Source organism: Propithecus coquereli, unplaced genomic scaffold, assembly GCF_000956105.1.
Source record: "Propithecus coquereli isolate 6110/MARCELLA unplaced genomic scaffold, Pcoq_1.0 Scaffold170, whole genome shotgun sequence".
NCBI lineage: Eukaryota > Metazoa > Chordata > Mammalia > Primates > Indriidae > Propithecus > Propithecus coquereli.
The window spans coordinates 3,224,127-3,244,596 of NW_012141636.1; the positions used below are offsets into that span (position 1 = coordinate 3,224,127).

At 35.6% G+C, this 20,470-nt stretch overlaps 1 protein-coding gene across 11 annotated transcripts in view; it reads right to left on the reverse strand.

Moving 5' to 3' along the window:
- Positions 1-781: 781 nt before the first annotated feature.
- The window catches only part of SYTL2 (synaptotagmin-like 2), a 57,487-nt gene continuing 37,798 nt past the window's right edge, over positions 782-20,470 (reverse strand). For 3 of the 11 annotated variants that reach the window (XM_012641842.1, XM_012641841.1, XM_012641839.1), the window contains 9 exons: positions 18,714-18,808; positions 15,317-15,436; positions 13,817-13,986; positions 12,595-12,697; positions 10,467-10,637; positions 6,871-6,949; positions 4,721-4,820; positions 3,124-3,329; positions 853-1,928 (listed from right to left, as the gene is read on the reverse strand). In XM_012641842.1, the coding sequence (XP_012497296.1) occupies positions 1,783-1,928; positions 3,124-3,329; positions 4,721-4,820; positions 6,871-6,949; positions 10,467-10,637; positions 12,595-12,697; positions 13,817-13,986; positions 15,317-15,436; positions 18,714-18,808 (1,190 nt within the window). In that variant the 3' untranslated portion in view covers positions 853-1,782. Of the gene's footprint in view, positions 1,929-3,123; positions 3,330-4,720; positions 4,821-6,870; positions 6,950-10,466; positions 10,638-12,594; positions 12,698-13,816; positions 13,987-15,316; positions 15,437-18,713; positions 18,809-20,470 lie in introns of all 11 variants that reach the window. The other 8 variants (XM_012641844.1, XM_012641843.1, XM_012641838.1 and 5 more) reach the window with 5 other exon arrangements.

Here is a 20,470-nt window from a genome sequence, read left to right on the forward strand (position 1 = left end):
CTGGTGTTTTGAAGGTGAGGGATCTGGGGATGGGAGAAGGCAGGCAGTCCTCATCCTAGATGGGTAGATACCAGAGCCCAATATCATTAGTGCTCCAGTGCTGGCTGCATGCTGGGTGGTGGATGAATGGGTAACTGAAGGAAGGGCTGAGAAAGTAGCTTGCACTATTGAAAGGAGTCACCACCCTGTCACATGGCACAAGCTAGAACAAGGTTTGTATTTTTGGTGTGCTCCTGGCTGACCTTAGAAGTGTACCTCTACCTAGCTCACCTTGTCCTTCCGCAAGGTGAGAGCAGGAAGGGAGAATAGAGGCTAAGCACTCCCATAAAAGATCTAGGGAGACAATAGAGCATTTCCCTAGGTTAGTCTCTCTTACTGACCAGTGGATAAAAGATTCCAGTGTCTGTGGAAAGAGGCAAGCACTCTAGTTGTTTTCAATGACATTTATTAGATGCCTGTTGTAAGATCCCATGTTCACCTATCAGCCAGGATTCCCTGAACCTACATTAAATCAGTGCTTGTTTTGAGAAAGGTAACCTGGTTGGATCCTAAGGGAGAGTAATGCTCCATATACCAAAATCAACCCAAAAAGTCTCTGAGGAAAACCTTTTAAGAATGAATGTTAACCTATCTTTAAATCTTTTCAACTACGTTTTTTAAAAATAAAAATTCTACTCTTAATAATAGCCAAAGCTGCCCACTTAGGAGAAATGATGCCTAGAGTTTCAGTAAAGACTCCGGAGAAATATTAGCCCAGCAGTTCATTAGCCTTGTTAGGGAATTTAGATTTTAGGATTCCTAATATAAAATACTTTATTTAAAATAATAAGTCAGACTAATTTTCCAATATAATTTAAATCATATGATAATTTATTCTAAGGGTTTTTACAAAATACTGTATGAAAATTTTACATACATGTGAAGTACAGCATAATAGAACTCACATTCTAATTAAAACTTTGTCACAAAACTTGTCTGTAACTACTCTTATGCTGCTTTCATATAGTAAATTTATAAGAAAAACAATCATATATGCAGGGTTTTTTTAAAAAACATAATTCTTATAAAACAAAGGCTTGAGACAGACCTATTTTAAAATAGAATTAAGACAAAATAAGCCAAGAACCGAATACCACCTATGGCCAGTGGGTGGCACCAAAGTGCATTTGAAACTTCTGTTTTAACATTTGGGAAAAAGGAGCTTCTCAAGGCAGAAATTTATGTAGTAAATTCAGTCTCATTTCCCTAACATGGAATTCCATATTTTATTAGACATTAAAGAGTAAATAGTTTTCTTATCGTCCAATTCTTTATCACTGATATTCTGCTTTTCCTCACTTGTTACTTTTTTCTGCAACCTGCATATTTACAAGTCCTGCAAGGATTTTCAGTGGTCAAGCGGCGGACCCTCTTAATTGTCACACAAGATTGTGGTGTGAAACACAGGGTAGCAAACTAGAACATTCTGTTTGTTACCAATATCCCACATTTAATAATTTTTGGCAGCTTTTTCTTTGAAGCAGCAGCAGCAGTACAATTTTCCTAGCTTGCTCAAATATCTTCTTTAATGTTGGAGTCACAAGTAAGGTATATATTTTGTCTTTATTTAAATCCTTTGGGTCTTGTATTCAAAAAAGCACATGCAGATTGACTTTTACATGCTGTGTAGTATTCCTTAGTGGCAATAGATAAAGTGAGGATCTTTGTCCATGTAGTCAGATTTTCAAGATCGGATTCTACTTGTTTAGTATTTTTCAGTGGAGGAGCCAGTGGACTGTGGGCTCATTTGGAAATCTTGGCAATCAAAAGCATTCTGAGAGGCAGTGTCGCTTCAATCCAAGTGTTGGGAGAATTTACCATCTTCTCCCAGAGAGCAACTTCCTCTGATGTAGAGTCCATCCAATCCACTTCAGTCCCATAGCTTTTACCTGAACAAAAAGAAAGTTTTGCATTTATAAAGAAATAGCTCCTAGGCCGGGCTAGGTGGCTCACACCTGTAATCCTAGCACTCTGGGAGGCCGAGGCGGGCGGATTGTTTGAAATCAGGAGTTCGAAACCAGCCTGAGCAAGAGCGAGACCCCGTCTCTACTAAAAATAGAAAGAAATTAATCAGACAACTAAAAATATATAGAAAAAACTAGGCTGGGCATGGTGGCGCATGCCTGTAGTCCCAGCTACTTGGGAGGCTGAGGCAGGAGGATCGCTTGAGCCCAGGAGTTTGAGGTTGCTGTGAGCTAAGATGATGCCACGGCACTCTAGCCCGGGCAACACAGTGAGACTTTGTCTCAAAAAAAAAAAAAAAAAAAAAAGAAATAGCTCCTTGGGGTAAAAGGGGGGAGAGGTCATTTCCTCATTATAATCACCAATGAAAGAAAGCGAGGAAGAGTTTTAACATCACCAGAAGGGCAGATATGGGATTCAGTATATGGAAGAGCTGTTCAACCATCTGAGTGACTCCATAATCATTCCCATAATTTCTAGAGTAATGATTTCTCTTCACAATAATGTAAAAGCTAGATGACAATTCATCAGGGGAATACGGGAGTTGGGAAGATTCCTACACTGGGTTGGAATGACACTAGATGATCTCTAAGGAAGTGTAGTTAAGGCTTTAATGTCTAACAGACTCAATTTGAATCCTGTCTCTGCCACTTAGTAGCTCTGTTACTTCATTTCTTGGAATATCAGTTCCTTTGGGGATAACATTAGTAACAACCTTGTAGAATTGTTGGGAGGATTAAATGAAATAATGCAAATAAAGCATTTAATACAATGAGTAGTGCTCCATAAATGTTAGTTATTATTATTCAAAACACACATTTAGCTTTGAAGGATGATCTATGTTTTTTTGAAGGGTGGGGGAGGGACAGTAGTGATAAAGGCTTTTCTGTCCCTGCCACCACAATAACTTAAGCTCTATATGGACAGACACTGTACCCTGTTAATCCTCATATCTAGAGCCTTTGGCACACAGAGCCTGACATTCCTTCGCTCATTCATTTCATTATACTTAACAGAGATATGATATCTATTTTCATTAGGAAGAAGCAAAGCAATAAACAAACCTCTAGTTTCTCCAGAAGAATTTGGCTCATGGAAAATTAAAAATGTAACAAATGGTACCTGTTCCAAAGCCAATCCGAAGACCTCCCAAAAACTGGTTGCTTAATTTGTAATGGTCCCAGACAGTAAGCTCTACACAGGCTTCCATCAGATCTTCAGGCCTGAAACCATCGTATACCATGGTGTGGTTGAAGATAGGGTTAGTAGTTTTCCCTACAGCTCTCGTCTTCTGGCGACTTTTCCTACTTGTATCTGGAAGGATAGTACTACAAAAAAAGGCATTATTGTGAGAACATTTTAATAAGATAGTGAACATTTATGCTTTCAATACACTTCAGCACAGCTACTAAATATTGGCATTAGACGAAAAAGAGTGTGGAGAGAGAGTAGTGCTTGTGGTTTGGCATGGTGTGGGAGTGGAGGGCGCATCATGCTAGACATGGAGTTGGCTAGACTTGGTTTACATCCTAATTTTGTCATTTATTGGCTATGCATTCTAGGGAAAACTACTTATCCTCTCAGACACATGCTTCCTCATCTATAAAATGGGAATGGTGACGCTGATTTCATAAGGTTGAAATTAGAATTAAATAACATATGCAAAACACTTAGTTCGATGTTTGCATTTAGTAAGTGCTTAATATGGTAGCACTTGCTTGAGGATTCCTTTAAAATTTGGAAGCATGTTCTTTTCCTGATTATCTGTGATAGCCTAAGGAATTAGTGTTATATGGAACTGAAAAAAAGAAACCTCTCCAATTTGCTAGATCTTTGGAAATTATATATGATTTTTTGCAATCATTTACATTTCATTTATGATAATAATTGCATGAACTTTAACCTACCATGCCTCTTATAAAGGCAAGAAAGTTTGAGAGTGGGGTCAGAATGGGAGACTGACCTGAGCTGAAAAATCTTACCAGCTGACATCTATGAAGAGAATGTGAAAGGAAAATCATAAATTACATTATATATGCTACTTAGATGTATATCACATATGTTAATTAATTAAGTAGCTACAACCATTCTGGTAGAATCTATATATTAATAGATAAAATTACTCAGAGGGAGCTAAGAGAGCATAACAATATCTGTTTAGTTATTATTTACTAGATGCCCATCAGTTTATATGTGTAACAGAGAAAAAGTTTGCTATTTAAAAACCCAAACTACCTTAAGCTCTTAGGTACTCTTAGTAGGGATTTGCTTAGTAAATCATTTCCAAATATCTACAGTCTGATGCAAAGGCCCTTTGCAAATGGGCCACAAAATAGGTGGAACAAAGGAGAGGAGGAATTCTCCCTGCTCCATAAAGAAGCTAAGGAGTGTGACATTCTACCATTAGAAATGTAATAAATTTTTTGTACTGATTATTGCCCTCACCAACAGATGTTCTCCCTCAAAGACATTATATAACTAAGTATGAGGCCTCTATTTTCATTTGTATACATGACCTCTTAGCTTTATGATGGTAAAACTAAGTGAAGCCTTGGGAGTTCATGATACACATTCCTCTAGTTCTTGTCTCCACTGTTCCAAGTAAATTCATTTAAACTATGAATGATAAGTCAGCATCACAGACACAGAGAACTGAAACCAACCAGCGAAGACCAGGCTATGGTAGAACTGAAGAAGGCAGAGTCATCAATGTTATTACCATTTAACAAAAGAATTTAGATGGCTTCCCCTTAGTAGTGGTAGATCAAGGCATTCCTTCACCCAGATGTGCACTTCTCCAGTTGTAGGAAGTTTCTTACCTACAATAAAAAAAGGAGAAAACATTTTTACTGCCAATTTTCTTGGCAATACTGCATCCAAAAATTCAGCCTAAAAATCTTCTGGCATGAGGATACTAGCTGGTACTTGATGTTATTATCCTAATTGATTAAATCTATAAATCTATACGTTCTTAACTATATATTTCATAGTCTGGCTATACTGAACTCAGCTCTATAAATATAATTCATGTTGATTCCAAGTACAGAGTATTACATCATTCTTTTTGGGTTTTGCTTGGTTCAGCAAAATCAGATATGAGGGATGTGAATCATCCATTTATAGTTATATTCAAAACATCTCGATGAAATGCATATACCTTTCAAACATTAAAACCAATATCAATGGGGTGCTGGTGGAAGGCATTTTAAACATATTTGAGTGTAAAATAACCAAAATAGATACTGGCTAAGGTATAGCCATTCTTCTTATTAAGAGTGGTTATACATTTTATCTGGGTATTGTGTATATGCACATAATAGTTAATATTAATATTATGGACAGGGAATACCAGATTTTTCTGGATGGGTTAGCCCAATTAGTCAACTAAACAGTATTTAAGGAGCATCTATTATGTGCTCATCCCTATGCTAAGAATGTCATTATATATACAAGGGATACCAAAAAATAATCTGTGCCCTTGGAAAATGTTTGCAGTTAAGCTGGAGAGAGTAATTCAAGTTAAAACTATACGAATGTAATATACAATAAAATTCCAAGTTACTATTGCAATATTTTGGAAGATGATGTGATTGGTGAAGGCTAACATAGTCAGGAAAAGCTTAATGGATGAGATAGGACTTCATCTAACACTTTGATAGGTTGAGGAGAAGAGGAAGCCATTCCAGGGAAGAAAAATTACATGACCAAAAACTCAGACAAGATGGAGCCCATCACAACACACAATCCCCCCCACCACCAAGTGATAGAGGGAAAATGGGAAATGAGATTGGCAGAATTTCTATGCATGTTGATTATAAATGACAGGATACAGATTATATGCAAAAGAATCTGCTTTTCAGAAACATCCAGAAGTCACAAGATGGTGGTCTGGCACCAATGTGGCCTAACACTATGATTTGCTTGCCCTTGATTTTTTTGTTTTTAACCAAATTAGAATGCCTTTCTCTAGTTCAGTCATTGCTGTCACCATCCATTATTTCTTCCATCCAGCCATACTGCCTGGTTACTGAAAGTATTTGGATTTGCAACCCCTGATTTCAGCCATAACTTCATACAAATTCTTAAGGAAAACAACCTGAGCAACTTGCTTGGGAAATGGGGCAAGTGGCTGCCTGGCATTCATTTCCTGCTGGTCTCTTGCTCCTTTACTGAGTTGAAGACCAGAGGCCCTAATGACAAGGATGCAATCAATAATCTTGAGGAAAAAGCTTTATCTCCTAATGAGACACTAAGAGCAGAAGACCAATAAATTTTAAGTTCTTAGGAACTTCATGCGAATTCTAATCCCCACCTGTGAAAAAGGACATTCAAGTTCCATTCTTATCATAGCACTATCGACAGGACCAAATTCTGAATATAGGAAAGGTCATTTACATTGTGCAAACGCAAATTTTTTGGAAAGTGTGGTGAAAGTTAAAACAATGACTGTAAACTGGACTTAAAACATGAGTATTTTCTCATAGAAACAGAAAGTAGAATGGTAGTTACCAGGGGCTGAGGGCAGGGTAAAGGGAAGTTGTTGGTTAATGGTTATAGAGTTTCAGATTTGGAAGATAAAAAAATTATGGAGATCTCTTTCCCAACAATGTGAATATACTTAACACTACTGAGATGTATACTTAAAAATAGTTAAGATGGTAAATTTTATATTATGCACTTTTTATCACAATAAAAAAAATATGAATTTCCTAATTTACAACTGTGAATTGACTCACTTGGTCTATACAATTACTAATAATAAATTTTTTAGGGCTTTACCTTAGAAAATATAATTGGAACCCAAATAAATCTTTGGAGAGGAGAGGGATAAGGAAAGGGCATGGATCTAGATAGAAGATCATTACATACCAGGGATTGGCTCTGGGACATACTGGAGAGCTAGCTTCATTTCGCCTCTGTTTTCTGCTTCAAGGGCAACTGGTGCTGTCTGAAAAATGGAGGAATGTCAGCAGGTGTGAGACACAGACTTTTTATCCTGTTTGTTGGTACAGGTCCTATTACAGGACCACATCTGTCCCATTTCTGGGACTATGTATAACTCATGAGTGCCCTGGATTAAAATTTCCCTCTACATCAGAACTAGACTATTGCTTTTATATCTGGGAAAGTTAGGCTGTCTCTCTTAAAAAACCTTGCAGGTTACCCAGAAAACATGTCAAGAGTGTTAATCTCAAAAATGGTGGAAAAATCAAAATGGCTTTTTTGGAGATAGGAGAGTTATCCTGGGCTACTTTAATTTTGATCACACAGATTTTTTTTTTTTTTTAGACAGGCTATTGCTCTGTTGCCCAGGATAGAGTAGAGAGCAGTGGTGTCATTGTAGCTCACTGCAAATTCAACCTCCTGCGCTCAAGCAATCCTCCCACCTCTGCCTCCCAAGTAGCTGGGGCTATACATGTACGACACCATGCCCAGTTAATTTTTTAAAAAAATTTTTGTAGAGGTGGGGTCTCTTGCCTGGCAACCTCTTAAAAATGCATATTCTTGGGACCAGATCTTACTGAATCAGAAACCTTAGGAATAGAGCCCAGAAACTGTGTTCTAACAAGTCCGTCAGGTGAATCAGATAAATGCTAAAATCTGAGAACTACTTCCACAGGCTTTCAGTTAGAACCCCTTGATGGGCCTAGGAATATGGACAAACAAAAACTAGCCTAGACCACATGAAAACTGAACCTAAGCTTCAATTTAGTTCATTCCCAGACTAAATTAAGGTGGTCTGACCTTAATTCCATCTGTCAGAAGCAAAAGTAAATCCTCCCAAATTATCCCTAGAATGTTTTCATATGTAACGTCCTGCATGTGATAAAAAATGAACAGGCATATCAAGACAAAGGATAAAGTGATCAAATTAAGATTTAAAAAATAGATGAGAGACACACAAATGTTTAAGATATGGGAATTTTCAGATATACACTTTAAAAAAAATCTGATTGCTATATTTATAAAGGTCATGTTAAGATACAGAATTTTAGGAAAGAAATGGAATCAAAACAGTTAAAACATATTTATTTTTATTTCTTTATTGAGACAGGATCTTACTCTGTTGCTTGGGCTAGAGTACAGTGGCATTATCATAGCTCACTGTGACCTCAAACTCCAACCTTTCTGCCTTAGCCTCCCACATAGCTGGGACTACCAGGCATGTGCCACCATGCCTGGCTAATTTTTTTTATTCTTTGTAGAGACAGTGTCTCCCTGTGTTGCTCAGGCTGGTCTCAAACTCCTGGCCTCAAGCGATCTTCCTGCCTCGGCCTCCCAAAGTGTTGGGATTATAGGCATGAGCCACCGCACCCAGCTGAAAATCTAAAGTTTAAAAATATAATTTTTATATTGTAGATAGGTTTAAACTGTAAATGGTTTTAACAGAGGAATTGCCATAGCAGATAAAATTATTGAACCAAAAGATAAATTAGCACAAAGTAGCCTGAAGCATAAAGCAAAAAAGATTATAACAGAAGAAAGCATAAGGGACATATAGGACAGAGTAAAAAGATATAACATATGTATAATTGGAATTTCCAGAAAAGGAGAAAATAGTAGGGCAAAAGCAATATTTCAAGAAATAATTTCTGAGAAATTTTCCAAGTAATAAAAGATACCAAGGCACGGATTCAAGAAATTCAGTGAATCCCAAACAGGATAAACACAAAACTACACCTAGGCTCATTATAGTAAGACTGTTAAAAATCAAAGACAAAGAAAAATATGCTAAAATCTGGGGGGAAAAAGAAAACACATAACTTTCAAAAGAGCAAAACAAGAATAATAGCTGACTTTGCAACAGAAATGAATACAATGGAATGACATCTTCAAAGTGCTGAAAGAAATAACTGTCGACCCAGTAATAAAGTAAAAATATTCTTCAAAGATTAAGGTAAAAAAGACATTATGACACAAAGAAAACCTGAAAGGATCTGTTGCCAATAGATATGTACTAAAAGTAAAACTAAAGGGAAGTCTTTGAGCAGAAGAAATAACTCCATATGAAGACACAGGAACGGATAAAGAACAATAGAAAGACAAATATGCAGTTAAATCTAAATGAATACACTGTATACAACAATAATATCTATGGGACTTAAAATATATATATAATCAAAACATGACTAAATATCTGCCAAAAGATGGGAGAATGGGTAAATGGAGTTAAAATGTTGTTGGTTGTTACTGTCCTGGAAGTGGTAAAAGTCCTAATTTATGTTAAACACTTTTTAATTCAAGGGTGCATATTGTAGTCTCTACAGTAAACAATAAGGAAAAATGAAAAGAAACTGTAACTGACATATTAATACAAGAGAAAAATGGAATGGCATAATATAACAATCCTAAAGAAGGCAATTATAAAAATAATAATAGGACAAATATCAAGATATTAGATTTGGACCCAACTATGTCAATAATTAAATTAAGTGCAAATGAACTAAATAATCCAATTAAAAGACAAATATTTTTGGGCTGGGAAAAAATCAAAACTATTGCTTATAAGAAACATACCTAAACTATAAACATTTAGAAATGTTGTAAATCAAAGGATAGAAACAAACTTCTAACCAAAAGGAAGCTGACAGCTATACCAAAAGATTATACTAAGAGATTTTAAGGCAAGAAGCATTACTAGAGATAAAAAAGGAAATTTCAAAATGATAAAAATGGTCAATTCATCAGGAAAGTATAACAATTCTCAATGTGTATATATGTAATAAGACAGCCTCAAAATAAATTACGGTGAATCAAAGATAACAAAACTAAAAGGAGAAAAAGACAAATCCATAATTGTATCTCTCTTAGTAATTCATAGTACACAGACATAAAATCAGTAAGGATATAAAAGATTTGAGCTACCATTTTTTTTTACTTAATTGATAAATATATAGAACATTATATCCTACAACCATAGAATACACATTCTTTTCAAGTGACACACATGCCAGCCTGAGCAAGAGCAAGACCCCATCTCTACTAAAAAATAGAAAAAATAGGCTGGGCGTGGTGGCACGTGCCTGTACTCCCAGCTACTTGGGAGACTGAGGCAGGAGGATTGCTTGAGCCTAGGAGTTTGAGGTCACAGTGAGCTATGATAATGCCACTGCAGTGTAGACCACGCGACGGAACAAGACTGTCTCAAAAAAAAAAAAAAAAAAAGTGACACACACGGAACACTCATCAAAATTTGGCCATATAATTCACTAAAAGTAAGTCCCAAATTTCAAAGCAGTGAATTATTTAAATGACCTTCCCGAAGTCTCTGAAACATTTGTGTTAAATGGTTTAAACATTCTCCCTATAATTTTTATCCTTTCTTCACTGAATGTACAAGTTAAATAATGTTTAAAATGATCCTAAACTACAGATCAGCACTCTGAATTAAATGCAATTAAGCTTTTTCCTATACACCAGGCCCCAAACCAACGAAATAAACAAACAAAAAACTCTGAACTCACCTTCTGCTTCAAAGGGTACCACTTCAATTGTTTATTCTGTTTGTTGTCCCAGTCCCATGTTTCCAAATCAAGTTCTACTTCCCCTAGGAAACTATTGCGTTTAAATGTATCCCGATGCCAAACAGACAGGTTCAGCTTCTGTGTCTTTAAGATTTGCTTTTCGATTTTATACTGAAATTCAAAGAAGAAAATTAGAATGATAAATAACATTTCTTTATGCCAAAGTTATGACATAGAGAGGAAAAGTCATTTGTGTAGATCAGATTTTCTTATCTGTTAGGTTTCAAGTCTCAAAAATATTGCAAAGTCATCTTATTCTAAGTGTCTTATTTCAAAGAGCTCAAATCCACCTTTTACAAAGCTGATTTTCTTCCCCCTCTGGAAAAGCAAACCAAAGCTCAAATATCATAGCTGGTAATAGCTCTCTAAAAACAAAAGCCAAGTATTAAATTTTTGCTGGATATTTTTAGTCTAGATATAACATGAATCAAATTTAGTCTAAAAATAAAAATCAAGTTCTCTGTTTTCTACCTAAGAACAAGGTATTTTTAAAAATAGAATTTATTTTTTAAAGCAGTTTTAGGTTCACAGCAAAATTGAACAGAAAGTAGAGAGTTACCATACATAATCTGCCCCCACATATGAACACCTCCTCCCTGCCTATATTCTACAAGGACAGGGTATTTTTCCAAAAAAAATAAAATAAAATAAAAAAAATAAACATGTTTTTTTCTGCTTCATATGGTCAAGTAGAAAAGATCTGGCATTCTAACAGTTTTTCATCTCAAATGTAGTCAATCCTTGATTATATGTATTCATGGAAGGGATAATAGTACTTCTAATCTAAAAATAATCTCTATTTGGCTTTATGATGTACTACTTGAATGTCCATTTTGGTTGTAGCAGACAGGCCTTTCTCTGAGTTTACCATTTAAATTAGCTGGCTTTTCCTGAGTATAGGGTTGAAGTAGCTGACACAGAAATAGCTATGGTTCTAGGGTCTATCATAGTCAAACAGTAATTTAAAACTTGCTACAGAAAATCCACAGGCAGTTAATTCACCCATGGATGACTGAGAGTTGATTTAATTGCTGCTTCTTTTTCCAGAGGATGATCAAATACTTGGGACAGAGTTTTCAGAAAAAGAGGATGAACAACACTTCTTATATTTTTAGTTTCATATAATGTTAGTCATGACTAAGACGGCATGATGCAGTTTGGGGGAAGAAATGAAATATGAGCCAGGTATACTTTCCATTCATTTGTCCTTACATTTATCCTTCCAATAAACATCTTTTGAGTGCCTATCCTAGACTAAGAATCAAGATTTATTAAATGTTTAATGTGTGCTAATCCTTATTGATCCATATTAACTCTTTTAACGTTCACAACTACTGAGGTGGTTAAATAAGTGCTATTATCATCTCCCTTTTGCAGATCCAAAAACTACCACTAGCCCTCTTTGCAGATCTGATGTGCAGACATTGTAAGTCATTTGCCCAAAGGCACACAGTTTAAAAACAACACAGAGTTGGTCCCTGCCTTCATGGAACTTACAATTTAGTGACAAGGAAGACAATTAAATGACTAAAGTGCTGAGTGTTAAATATAGCCTATTATAAAGCAAGGTTATTGAGGCAGCAAACAGCAGGAACACTTAGGGGCAAAGGACAACCTTTACCCCTAAGTGTTGTGAAGGAACTAGTGTGCATGTTAAAAAAGATGGACTTGACTCCCCAAGAGTAATGGGAATTCTAAAAGATTTTAAGCAGAGAAACAACCTGATCAGAATTGTGCTTTTAGATCATTCTGGTTGCAATGCTCAACTTTATCAGCGGTGTATTCTTGAGCAAGTTACTTTATTCCTCTAAGCTTCATTTGCCTCATCTGTGAGGGTGGCAGATAATGCTGGCTTGGCAGGGTATGTATGGGGAGTGCATGAGATAATGTATATAATATTCATAGTGCACTGTCTCGTACAAAACGGAGTATGAGAACATTTTATTCATTTCCTTCTCCAGTCTTGGTGACTGACTTTATCCTGCAGAGATATTACCCCAGAAGACATGGCTATTTAAATGCATAGGTCACCATTTAGGATTTTCCTACATAGAGAGCTCATAGCTACCCGCAGTATCTCGTTATACACAGGATTCAAGGTTTTCTTCACTATAAGTGTTTTCTTCTTGCCCATTTTGCCTTTATCTGATAACAAATAGGTCTTCACATATCTAAGAAAGAGAATTGAATAGAAAAAAATTCAGAAAATAAAAGTAATGTTTCCACTTCTACTTTTAAAAATTCATTGAAAGCTGACAGCAGAAATAATTATTTCATGATGCTGAGAAAAGCAGTAACAAATGCTCCCACCAACACCTTTATACTTAAACATTTAGAGGGATTTTAGTGAAATTGATCATTTAATATTGTTTTGAAGATTTTCAAGGGGAATTTCCTGAATTCCTTTTTTCCTTTGGCCTTAATTAATATGTAGGGATGGGGAGGGGCAGAAAACAGATCTCCAACACAGAGCTAATTATGCTGCTTTGTATCCTATTGAGAAAAGGCTTTGGTGGCTGAAGTATTTTTTAAGTATTTTTAAAAAGTTTTTGTTACTGTCTTTTGGAAAAAATTAATCTTAGTATACCCCTAATTAAGCCAGATTTAATGTTAAAAAATAAAGGATGTTGACCTCAGCTGTTTTTATAAGAATAAAAGAAAAAAGGATTGGGCTTGTCTCAGAAAATAATTAACAGTGAGACTTCTGCATAGGGATAAGTGGGAATTACCACTCAATTTTTGGAAATAAACTAAAATGCAATCAAACCTGTGATTTAAAAAATAAATTAGTAATTTCCCCTACAGTTCTTCTATAAGATTTTAAAATGGAAACTGCCTCACTCTAGAATCTTAACTATTTTTATACCACTGAACATTATGACCTATGCCCGACATGTCCCTAATTCTAGAAAAAGTTTGAGTATGACAGAAAGATACAGGGGTTCAAGCCCTTATTCCTCATTTTGAGGCTATCTGAATTTATATACATGGATTACTTATCTTCTCTGGCCCTTGTTTCCTTATGTATAAAATGAAGGAACTGGAACTGGATGACCCCAAATGTCCTTTCCAAGTTGAAACATTCTGTGTTTCTCTGTGATTTTTATAATTTAATGTTTGGCATATGAATTTAAGTAAATAAAATAGCATTTTCCTCTAACTTTTCAAACATTCCTTTTAACAGTCATACACATACCCTCCCCTTTTGTTTACTTTTTTTCCTTCCCAATTCCTACAACATCAACAGTTTGAGAACTAAAAGAAAGTAGGTGACTCCAAAATGTACTTACGGGTCTGAACGTTGTTTTTTAACATCTGCTGCTGCTAAGTCCTTACACTGGGCCACAAAAACATGCAACTCCTTCAGTGACTCCACGTATTCAATTGCAAACTGAATATTTCCTTTAACTTCCAGATTGCCAAAGTCTCCACTATAAACACTCATCACACTGCCACTCACCTGGAATCATCAGAAATATATAATGTTTGTCTCTATCTCATTCTTGAACCCAGCAAAAGGATCACTAATATAATCCTTGCTTGGCATTATTTCTCTAGCTTGCATATAAAAGCAATTAATTTAATACAGCACAAAGACATGTCAACACAACCTGTCATGATATACATGACTAGAGGTTTTTTTTGTTTGTTTGTTTTAATTTCCCCTATAAGACATAGATGAAAGTGAAATGCAAAGTTATTTAGATGATGGCTCATTTCAAAGCAGGGTGATTTTATGCTAGATGACATTCAAATTTCCATTTTTAGGCACGCTTAGGATTTAAAATCCTAAAGAAAGAGGATGTGAGAACCCAGAAACTCAAATCGCAGTGACACATTGCTCTATCAAATTTCCAAGGCACTAAAAAGGAATTTTACCATGTTACCTATCCACTGAATCTAGGGAAATGCTTACCAAGCCAGGGGCTTTTAGAGATCAAGAAGGGTAGAAAATGGATGACTGATAAAGGGAATTTAAAGCCTCCCCAAGGGCAGACATTAAACTGTTATCAGCAGAAACTCAATTTAAATAGATTTTTTTTTAAGTTTTCAGAAATGCAAGGCTGGTAAGAATTTAAGCACAGCTTTTTAATTTGTTTATCATACCTGGTGAGATAATGTATGTGTATCAGAGAAATATTTCAATAAGTATATGTGGATATATTTACATATTATTTCTACACATATACTATTATACATGCACACAGAACTGTCTCATTTTATGCAAGAAGTTCTATGTAAAGTCAAATTTGTTAAATTCTCTTAAGTCACATCTGAGTAACTATACTTAGGGAGTTTTCCTTTTAAAACCCTGTTCTGAATTCTTCTATAAGACAAAGAATCACCTCTCATTCTTTTATGTGAATGAGTACATTTATTCATTAGGCTTACTAAAAGAGAGGTACAATTCTATGCCTGCAAGCAGTATACAAAAGCATATCTGATATAAGCAGATTTTATAATAGTTAACTCAATTTTTACACAGAAAAATGTAGTGGTTCATCTTGTTGGCAATTTAGATTTATTTCTGAAGTACTTACATCCAAAAAATCCACAAACATTTATAATGGATATGAACCATTATATTCTTAAAAACAAAGAAAAAGAAAAGAATGAAAGGAAAAAAGGTGGATTTAGCTAGCCAGAAGCTAATTATGGGTTAGAGAAAATGCTTGTGCACTTGGAATCTGAGAAATACAACAGGAGGCTGTTTTACAATGAGCATAAGCATGTCCGAGAGAGGTTCAGAGATGTGGAGAGATATTAACATGGAGCCTTTGTTTACATACAGAAGACAAGGACGTCATGCCAGAGGAACTGCTAAGATTGGTTAAAGAGCTTGGGCTCTTCTTGTGTCTGCTGAGCTGGTAACTGCTTTCTGATGCTGTATCTGTTTCTTTGTCATCACTCTACAAAACATCATATAATATGCATAGTATTTAAATTCAGAATGAGTTACAGTCAGAAACAATGTTTAGACAAAGATAATATTTTGGTATCCACTGATCTATGATGTTTCCCCAGGTCAAAGGATGCTAGTGCTAATTGCCAGGGAATCAGATTCTGGATGGAGTGGGAGATCTGCATTGGACCTCATCTAAGGAGGAGGGCTGGCTTAGCTACCAAAATAACAAAGTGATTTTTTTGACATACAAGGTGGCTCCCAAGGTGCTATAGAAGACAGCACTATTGTGAGCTTTTGGTCACTCTTTTAATATTACATATTTTTGTCACCTGTCATAATATTGTGTCATAATATTACATATTATGTCAACTTTATTGATATATATGAGAAATTAACTTTACTCAGACAATAAAAGTCTAAGATCTGTCAAAACATAAAATGTCATGCTCAATTCCTCTTATTAGTAACATAGCCTTTGCTTCTCTAAAAATCAAATCTTTTACTTGAGATGCTGTTAAACTAGGAAAAAGAAATGCTAATCTGATCTGTTTCAACTACAGATTATTTTCATATATATATATTTAAAATGTTAAACCATCTCTTATTTATTTCTATAGTGTTATTGTGCTTATCTTTTTGTTGCTATAGGGAATTATATTAAATTATACATTCTACTCATATTTTTTTTTTTTTTTTTGAGACAGAGTCTCACTCTGTTGCCCGGGCTAGAGTGCCATGGTATCAGCCTAGCTCACAGCAACCTCAAACTCCTGGGCTCAAGCAATCCTTCTGCCTCAGCCTCCTGAGTAGCTGGGACTACAGGCATGCGCCACCATGTCTGGCTAATTTTTTCTATATATTTTTAGTTGTCCAGCTAATTTCTTTCTATTTTTAGTAGAGACGGGGTCTCGCTCTTGTTTAGGCTGGTCTAGAACTCCTGAGCTCAAACGGCCTCCCAGAGTGCTAGGATTATTAGATTTTAACACATTTCTTAAAAAAGTAGCCATAAGATACAAGTACTTATTTTAAATATGTCCCAGGGAATATTTACCTGGGACAAGAAAGAAAAGTGGCAAATTTTATTATATTTAGATCTAAAGTTTATTAGACAGTAGCTTTAAAAACTCATGATTCAGAATGAGCTCCTTTTGGGGTTAGAGAGCTTATGGAGCAGTTCAGTGGCTCCAGGGGTTAGGGAACGCCTTTATCGAGGAGTAGTTAGTTCATGCCAGCATATACCAGCACCATGCAATTATGCATCAATGTAATGGATGACAATTGTAATGCAGATTAATAAAGGAGTTAAAGAAAAACAAAATCAATGACTCACAGGGATGAGAAAAGGATTAAAAATCTCAAGGATTAAAAAAAAATACATACCTTTTAAATATCTCCGTTGTCACATTCTCTCCCCACATACTTACAATTCATTTCCCTCTGTTATTGTACATACTATATTCTACCCAGTATATCAGATCATTAGGGAATCACTGGAAGGATGGGACCCTGTCTTGTTGATCTGGAACAGTGTTTTTCATGTAACTGGCATTCAACAAATGTGACTGATGATCAGCCTCAAAGGGACAGTGGACAAATGAGCAAGGCCTGATTTCATTTCCACTTCTTTTAGTACCCAGTTCAATCTCATGCACTCCATGAAAATGACACAACTGAATTCTGGCATCTTTGGTACACAAACCCAAATGATTTGAACTCTTCTGTGCAGAGCTATGAGATAGCAAGTTAAAACTGAAGAGAAGAGAAAGATAAAAAACTAGAAACTGACGTAATTTGCTCTCGAACTATTATAAGGTTCATCCATATCATCGCCTAAGACCAAAGCAGATCTACGAAGGCATAAAACCACAGGAACTCCACGGGGTGCCTACCCTTGGCTTCCAGTTAATGAGTTAGTTCCAAAGAATGAGTGATTCTTTCCAAAGGAAATTGTAATGTGGGTTCTTAAACATATGCCAGGGCTGAAAATTTGCAGATATGGTTCATTAAAGGGCCAAGAATGGATAGAAGGGTATCCAGGACAGTGTGTGGGGGTGGGGGAATGTAATTTACATTAAGGAAAGCTTTGGGCTTTTAATATTAAGCCCAGAGCTTTCCTTAACATTCCATCTGCTGAAAGAATACTTGAGAATGAAACCTTTTATTTCACCATCAGAAATCAGACCAAAACCACAAATAGCAGTTAACACTTACCAGGTACCACTATGCACCAGGCATTGTGCTGTGTGTTTTTTCTGCATTACCCCACTGATTCCTTGAAACCTAACGTGGTAGTTTCTAGGAAACCAGACTCAGGGAGGATAAAGACTTTATCCACGATCACAGAGAAAATTAGCATCATAGCCAGGATGGGGAATGTCTGGCTCCAAAGCTCAGGCTTCTAAATACCTGACTGCAAGAACATGGGATCTTAAGTAGGTCAAAGGACCTCAGTTAAAGTCTTAGATCTAATTTTTAGTAGCTGTTGCACTCTGGGAGAGTTACTTAAGCTCTATGAGGCTCTTTCTTATTTTATAAAATGGAGAAATAGTACCTACCACGTATAGTTAGTGAGAGTTGGATATCAGAATGATTAAGTGTCTGGCACATACTAGGTACTCAATGAATAGTACCTAGATAATAGTCATATTCTTACTTGAGACACTATAGTATAGTGGTTAACAGCATGGGAGTCAGCTCTGGGCTTCAGTCCTGGTTCAACCCCTTTCTAGCTGAGTGAGGTTACTTTACCTCTTAGTTTCAATTTCCTCACCTGTAACATATGGCAATAGTGATGGTGCCTACCTCCCAGGGTTGTTGAAGGATTAAGTGAAGTAATATATGTAAAGTACCTGGCACCCAGCAGATACTCAAAGCGTGCTGTGTCATTTTTATGTTATTATTTTAACAAATGCTTTCAAGCTAGTCATGCAACCTAGACTGAGCTTTCACAAATGGACTCTCCTCTAAACTGCAGAGGTGTAATTAGTTCATGCCAACATATTTCTGCCTAGCTTTCTTATTTTGTACTTGCTTTGAAACAAAAATCATATTCCCAAATCTATGCAATTTCACTGATCAAAAAGAGTTACTGTTTGAGTCAAGTGAGACCTGCCTTGCCTTGTTCCAGGATCAACAATACTACCTCTATTGACTTGGAAGGCAAGGGTCAGTCCTGCTGACCTCTTTGGTCTCTGCCACAGCAGAATACAAACATACCAAGCATGGCATAGCAAATCCCCTATCTGGCTCCATTTTTCTGAAGGTACAATAGACAAACTTGCCTCATCTTGGAGAAATGCTGGAACAGACTTGCTCATCCTTTTGAGTTTGTCGGGGTGGGAAAACTGATTATCAGGTTGTGTAGGCACTGTGGAAACTAAACAGCGGCATTTCCATTTCAAAATTATTCTTACAAATGTCAGACAACATTAGGCACAAGTTGAAAACACTTTTCTTTCATCTATGGACAGACATATTTTGTAAAAAGGTTAAAGGTACAGTAGTTCACATGCAGAAGATCAGGAGGTAAACAACATGCAGTTTTTAGAAATTATATATAAAGAGAACTAGCAAGGAGTTGAACCAAATACAAAATTTAAATGAAAATGAATTTTAAAAACACTAGTTTTTATTGAACTGGAGCTGGACTTGAATTAAAGTATACTGTCAATGTGCATTGGTTTAATTTATTTTTTCACATCACAATTTCAAACCACAAGGTAATTTATTGGTTCATCTCCCTGAGATATATTACTAACATGCTGCAGGCTGCAAACTATTTCATCTGGACAGTAAAGATTTTTGCACACAACTCAATAATAAAAGCGTCCTCGTCATTGAGTGTTTAAGAGTAGGTTTGTTTGTTTAGTGAGCATGGGGATTACTTTTTTGATAGTGTTTCTTACTCCAAATTATGAAAGAATATACTTTAAAATTTATTTTTTGAAAATAGAAATTAGATACTCATTGACTCAGAGAATTCTCAATATACCCAGGCCAACTTAGAATGGTTCAAGTTAGGGTATTCTAAGAATTTAATATGAAAATGTAGCATGTCTCCTTTATAATATAGAAAGTCTTCTATCTGATATAAAAAATATATGTATGAAAAAAAAAGTAAGTGTATGTGGAAGGCACAATAAAAGGATAAATTCTAATCTTAATTTGCATATCTCTAGTTAGAAAACTGTTTCCTTTGTCTAAGAATTGTGATGTCTAAGCTTTTCTTATGGTGAATCATAGCTCTTTTGACGAATGAGTTAATGTTTCAAGGCAGTTAGAACAGTGCCTGGCACATAGTAAGCTCTGTATATGTATTTTCAAATCAAATAAATACCTGAGAGAATCTTTAAATTATATCATGAACACAATATATTAACTTGGCTTTATTGTTAAAAGAGATATTCGGAAAATAGATAAAAATCAAATCATATTTCTATGTATGACTCAAAACACCCAAATTCAGTCCTAAACATTAGCTAAATTCATCTTTAGTTAAAATAAATCTAATGAGAAAAACACTGAAAATTGAGCTACACATATAAAATATATCCTTGTTCACACAGCTGTAGGCTCACAAAGGTAAATGTACATCAGAATATCCTTACGGTGTCTTACTAGAATGAAACCCACTTTAATCACTTCCCATTAAACAATTGTGTGTGTGTGTGTGTGTGTGTGTGTGTGTGTGTGTGTGTGTGTATCGGCACGTATGGTGTGAGTTATATTGATAGCAGTGTAAGATTAGGTCCCACAATATGGTCCAATAATAATGTAAACATTTTTTTGTTATAACATTGCTCCCTATTATTTTCAAAGTTTATTGTTAGATGATGTTATAAGGGTCAAATTCAATTATACCCCTTATTCGAATGTAGTCAATTTTAGACTTATGGGCTTTAGTTACTTATGTTTTATGACCATGCATTTGATTTTGTGATAAGAATATACTCTTCACTAGTGAAACGGCACTAAGAGTCATTTTGGAAAATATCACTAAAAAGAGAGAAATTAATTACCCAGAGTTCAGCACATGATT